Raw genomic sequence first — 6,473 nt, forward strand, 5'->3', positions numbered from 1 at the left:
AGATCACTAGGGTGCTGCGAGTTCAGGTCAGAGACGCGTTGTTCGGTCCGGGGTATGTGGCCGCCGTGTGGAGCGTGTTAGCCAGACCGAACATAAAATTGGCCTAAAGGGTAAATGCACATATTTAGTCTTTGCTGCGGACTTGCAAATATGCTGCAGAATACAGCGGCAGACGAACGGGTGAGATTTTTAACAAATCCTCTTCGCAAGCTGTCTAGATTTTTAAATCCACAGCCCATCAGTTTATGTGGTGGGTCAATTGCAGATATTCCCCACAGACTTCAAGGAGGATGTCAAAACCTGCAATAAAAGACATTGTTGCAAAATGGGGGCATTTTTGATTTTTTGGATTTATTTGCGCAAAAATTGTTGTTTTCATTTTTTTTTATCATCAATTAAAAATATATATATTTCAGGAAGCACTGAAGGTACAGGGTACGTGATTAGTGGGGCTCCCAGCAGTAGGACCCCCACCGATCTAATCATTATAAAAGGATAAAGGGTAACTTAACCAAAATGCCCCTTTAAAGGTGCACTAAATTAATCAAACTCTGTGACATTTGATAAATTTGGCGTAAATTACAGCAACAAAGACTTCTGCAAAACAGACATTGAAGTTCCCTCATGATAACACTCTATGGGTTTTTGACTTCAGTATTCGCTGGAAAATATACAGCAGCAAATCCATGAAAAACCTGAAATGTAGATCTGAACAGTCTGGGGCAGATTTGCAGCTGAGCCTTTCTTTGTGCATGTTTGGCCCCAGCAAATCAGAGCATGTGCATCGACACTACAGCTGGAGGGTTAAAACCCTGGGGCCAGGGCCAATACTGCTGAGCACGAACCAAAGTGACAGCACGGAAAGCGCCGACAATAGTAACGGTATATTGTACTTTTTATGGGAAATCTCAGTACGGGGGTCCTGGAAATAAACCTATCAAACAGTCTTCTCCTTTTGCATTATCAAGTCTTTATAGATTTTGAAATATATGTATGTAACTATCTATAGACGTATATGTGTGTATGTATCTTCCGTGACCACTCAAAAATGCAACCATCGATTTCTACAAACTTGGTATACACGTCCCTTGTTACCTGGAAAGAAATCTTGTGGGGGTCTCAGCTCTCTAGGACGTACCGTTCCTGAGATATTCCCAAAATATGACCTGCATTATCCAATACAAGCCTTTCTCTTCATATCCCAACTGCCATACACACGGTCACATGACCCTTATCAGCCAATAGACGCTCGCATGCCCTTAGTCTCCACATACACACAGTTTTACTCCAGGTTTCCATAACAACCCAGCCATTATTCTTCACTGCTGTAGGTCAGCTTTAGGCTAGGGCTACACTACGACAATAAGTCACACAACACATAGGACACAACTACATGTGTCGCGCGGCATTGATGTCACACCAATGTAGCGCAACAATTTTTATAATGATAGTCTAGTCTATGGTGTTGCACTGCGATACGTGACATGCTGCGACTGCCCATCATTATTAAAATTGTTGCGGGACACATGTCGTCATGTAACCCTAGCCCCAAAGAGGCGTCCACTGGGGATGTTACTGTTAAGGGGGCAGGGGCCACTAGTAAAAGGGCAACTGCTGTGGAGGTCACCGTCGAGAGTGGGGTACTGTGGAGGTCCCATTTTAAAGTGGCGGGGCACTGTAGATGTCACTGTTATAGTGGATACTGTCAATATCTTTTAACAACACAAACATTAAATGAAATATACCCGTGTGAAGCCGGGTCCTTCTGCTAGTGTACTATATAAGTAACATCTATGGGGCAAGTCCCCAGTCCAAGGCCGGTAAGCAGGAGCTTGTCATAGGGTACGACCACACGGCTCAGTCGTGTTGGGGCATCGCTGTAGTCGGGCACCACACAGCCATACAGGCAGCAGCGGGCTCCAATTAAACTAATGATTAGCGACCACACGGTACTGTGCAGTCTTCATTACAGTCGTGTGATTGGACCCTTAGAGCCGATTGTACTGGTTTATTAAAAGCTATGGACACTTTCAGGGCAATTATTTATGACTGAATTTGACTCATTTTGAGCCGAATAATTTTTCCACTTAACCTTTATTAAAAATGTTCATTTATTTTTGATATCAAGGGTTAAAATGTCTGTTTGCATTATCTCTTCTCAGTGCTGACAGCTCATATGAAGCTTTATCTCTGACATCTTGACCTTAAAGCAATTTTATTATCAGCCTTTATTATTATTGCTATAATGAGTGGTTATGAGGAGAGAAGATCAGAGATAAGGCCTCACATGAGCTGTCAGATGATGGGAACACACACATACACACAATAAAAAAATATTTTTAGACCAAAATGAGTAAAATGCAAATCATACAAAATTGCCCTGAAGGTGTCCATAGTCTTTCAGTCACAGGAACGGTTCTTAAAGAGATTTTCCCCATCTCAGACAATAGGGGCATACCGCCACCTCTGGGACCCACATGTATCTCGTAAACCCAGCCAGTGACGTGAATGTGCAACTGCCTCCATTCATTTCTATGGGGCCGCCGAAAATAGCCAAGCTTGGCCATTTTTGTGGGCCCCTTAGAAGTGAACGGAAGGTGTGACCGCACAAGTGTGGTGTGCTCCCATTCATTTCTATGGGGATTCTGAAAAAAGCAGAGCGCGATGCTCAACTTTTTTCGGCGGGCCTATAGGAACGACTGGTGGTGGCCAGACTCTGCATTGCAGGCCACCACTTTGCTGGCTTCGTTTTAGAGATAGGTGCAGGTCCAACCTTTGGGACCTGCACCTATCAGATAATGGGGGCATATCCTAGTGATATGCTCTCACTTTCTGAGATGGGAATACCCCTTTAAGGCTGGCTACACACATTACATAGCTGTCTGGCAAGCTCTCGTTTAGCCATAAAATCGCTCTCTCGACTACCCCATAAGCATGCATCCTAAGCCTGGCCGAGTGTGCATATGTTCTCAATAGAGACCGGGGAATACATATGTTGTGGCGGCTTATCTCCCTACAACAAAATCCATCATGCAGACCCTTCTTCCCCCCCCCCCCCCCCAACATCTGGCAGGAGGCAGAAACACATTACATGATCAGCAGGTTTGGAAGACATACATCCAATGTGAATGGTCAGCTTAAAGGGGTTATCCAATATCATACAACAGCCCCCCCATAGGGAATATACTTACCCCGGGCTGCTCCTGGTCCCCACACCACTGCTTCTCCCTGTACACAGATCAAAACATCTGGTGTCGGGGGGGGGGGGAGGGGGGGGAGCCAAGGGCAGGTGGGGAACAGACTCCCCTTGCACAGTGGGCCTCGTCCCTGCCTGCCATTGGCTGGTTTCTTAACACCCCCCTCCCGCCGGGAGAAGCAGCGGTGCGGGGACCAGGAGCGGCCCGGGGTAAGTATATTCCCTCTGAGGGGCCTGGCACATGAGGGGCTGTTGCACTATATTGGATAACCCCCTTTACTGGTGCTGAGGAAATGGAAGGAAGATCTCTAGATGATTAACCCTCTTTATACGGGATCCCCCATATGCTTAGCAGGCAACTACAAACCTAACAGTCTATAACAGCTTCAGTATCCCCATAGTAAACTGAAGGGGATCAAGCGAGACTACCAAATCAGAACCTATTGTCTGCCATGCAATATTCTCATACAGAGAAAAGTAAAATAAAAAGTTACAGCACTAAGTAAGTAATTTGATGCCACTCAATAAAAAGTAAACGATGCAAAAAGGTCAGTGAAACATTGGAGCCTTGATAACTTCGGTAAACTGGTTTAGAGCATAGCGTTTTACTGGTAGGCTCCAACCACGTGAGAGTTAAACTGCACAACTATGATTGTGATGTCATCTCTGTACATCCGTGCCAGTTCTTCTGGAAGACTAAGCATCTTTGAAAGCCGCTCGTGGTCGACAGCGCCAAATTCATTATTGCCCACGGCGTGCCTTATAAGATGGGTGGCTGCATTTTGATCTTCAAAAGCGGAAGAAATCCTGGCCCTTCTTTCCATGAGAAGACCCTGCATCTGTCCCAGTGTAACTTTATAACCACCCACTGCTATGGGCTGCTGATGGTGGACGCCGGTCAGATACTCTCCAACAATTTTCACCACGTCCTGTCTATGCATGGATTCCCAAAGGCCGTCTGTGGCCAATATGAGGAACTTATCTTTAGGTCTTAATCTATGGTAGATCACTTCCGGCTCCGCAGATAAGTAGGGTGGGGTGTGATAATTGGGGGGGATGAATTTAGTGTATTCATTGTCATTCAGCTGATCGGGTCCCGACTCAACGACGCGTTTCTGAAGGTCGATGCTCCACTTGAACTTCACATCGCCAAAAGCTCTGAAGGGCATCAGCAACCCAAGGAGGCGGTCTTGCTTGACCACGCTCTTCTCTTCCTTTGGATGTTCCGATTTAAGCCTTTGAATTTCGGACTCATTTTGAGCGTTATGATCATGGGACATGGTGACTGCAGACCAAGATCCATCTTCTTCCTGGACTCCGAGCAAGGCACGACTATCTCCTGTGTTGGCAACATGCAAGTCCATGCCATCCACGTGGGCCACACAGGCAGTAGCCCCTGAAAAGGCCACTCGTAAGACCCAATAGTTCAGAAAAGAGTTAGGATCTCCGACTTGGGCTTCCAAAGATAGGTCATTGTCAAGTCTCTTAAAGGAATTGATCAAAGCCTCCTTGACATCGGTCGTCTCCCCTGTGTTGAGATCAATAAGCTCCTGCCAGTAGGTCCGTAAACTGTTGAAGTACAGTTTGGAAGCCTCCTTACTGAAGTAGTCATTCGGATGCTTGTGCCACTGCAAAATGGGTAGCAGAGCTCTCCCGCTTTCTACGGCATGTTCAATCTCCAGTAGAGTCTCATGAGGTAGCAATGAAACAGCGATATAATAGAAGAGTCTTTCACTAACAGCTTGAGCACAGGCACAACCAGCATGGCCATCAAAAACCCCTAGGAGCATGCCTCGGGTCTGTAAGCAGGTAGCCGCGCTTCTTCTGTCTTCAATTGGGGCATTTGCAGGCAGCTGATTGCTGTCAAACCCAAGGATTGAACTGATATTCTTACCATCAAACTCAGGAACTTTGAAACTGTACTCATTGGCTTTCAAGATGCTGTTGACCTGGGGAGGCGTTAAGTAAAACCGTTGTGGAGTGGTCACATACTGTCGCAGCTGAAAACATTGCTCCCAGGGTCGTCGGAAGGCTGAAGAAAGCTTCCCATCTGCTCCACATCGGAGGGGATTCAGAGATGGATAGCGGGACCTACAGCACAGAGGTTTGTGGTGACAGTAACACACAGACCTGCAGATCCGGCCCAGCTCGCAACTCCTTATGAGAGGAAAGAGAAGCTGTGTAGGAACAGACATTGCATCAAGGAGTAAGGATGGAGAGCAACTTCTTCCCGAGAAACCTGCGGAGAGGAAAAGGATATTATTCTACACACGGAAGAACAAGGAACAATCAACATTTGCCAAAATGCATTTTCATGAAAACGTTTTGAATAGGACATTTTTACGTGGTTTACAATTAGCCATACCCAGAGGAACATGAACCTGCCTATTCTGGTGGAACAAGAGTACCATCTACGCTGAATGGGAATGTCCCAACTCGCCCATGACCGTGGGGGAAGAGGTGGGTCAGACATGTTGAGCTTGCATGAGTATGGTGGGGACAATCAGAAGAAACAGCTGTGGGGCAAACAAGCGGTCACCTGGCTATCTATGGTGTATGGCCTCCTTCTAGATAATAAAAGGTTTTCTTCACATGGTCAGATTATGGTTCTTTGAGAGGGCCTTAGAAAAACAGGATCTGAACCAGTCATGGGAATGCAGATAAATAGGTTCTACTTTTGATTTCGTTTTGGTGCTAAATAGGGATGACTTATGGTCCGTGGTAGCGGAATCAACAACGGAATTCTTAGATAACCCGAACTTTGTACGCCGGACTTGAAAACACAAGTTTGCTCATTCCTAGTGCTAAATATGCATGGAGCTACCACATGGCCAACTCTGCATAGACATTCCCAGAGAATCTAGAAGCGTTAGAGGGGTTGTGCACGATTACAAGACCATGGCTACTTTCTTCCAAACTAAGCACCAGATCCGTCCATGGGTCTCTGGTATCTGAGCTCTACTGCAGACACAACCCATGGACAGGTGTGGTGCTGGAATAAAGCAGCCATAGTTTTCTAATCCTGGACAAACCCTTTAACCTTGCAGAACCCGCCAGCATCCCACAAGGCAGCATACCCTTAGGCTGCTTTCCAAAAGTCAGTGTTTGATCAGCGATTGTGAGCGAAAACCAGGAGCGGAGCCTCAGAGATAAAGGTATAGGGAAAGCTCTGCACCTGTTCTGTGGTTCTGACTCACAATCGCTGCTTGCGTGAAAGCGTCCTTACTTTACTGCTATATTGAATTCTGAAGAAATCTGGCAAAAAATAAAAATATAG

At 46.1% G+C, this 6,473-nt stretch overlaps 1 protein-coding gene across 1 annotated transcript; it reads right to left on the reverse strand.

Annotated features, from left to right (window-relative positions):
• Positions 1-1,237: 1,237 nt before the first annotated feature.
• On the reverse strand, positions 1,238-5,437 carry LOC122937959 (pyruvate dehydrogenase [acetyl-transferring]-phosphatase 1, mitochondrial). Its single transcript, XM_044293182.1, has one exon. It carries the CDS (start codon positions 5,389-5,391, stop codon positions 3,802-3,804), a length of 1,590 nt encoding a protein of 529 aa, XP_044149117.1. The 5' UTR covers positions 5,392-5,437; the 3' UTR covers positions 1,238-3,801.
• Positions 5,438-6,473: the final 1,036 nt, after the last annotated feature.

This window comes from Bufo gargarizans, chromosome 5, assembly GCF_014858855.1.
Source record: "Bufo gargarizans isolate SCDJY-AF-19 chromosome 5, ASM1485885v1, whole genome shotgun sequence".
NCBI classification, from domain to species: domain Eukaryota; kingdom Metazoa; phylum Chordata; class Amphibia; order Anura; family Bufonidae; genus Bufo; species Bufo gargarizans.

Bases quoted from the DNA above. Each gene is read 5' to 3' on its own strand.
- LOC122937959 (XM_044293182.1), bottom strand. From the start codon at position 5,391: ATGTCTGTTCCTACACAGCTTCTCTTTCCTCTCATAAGGAGTTGCGAG.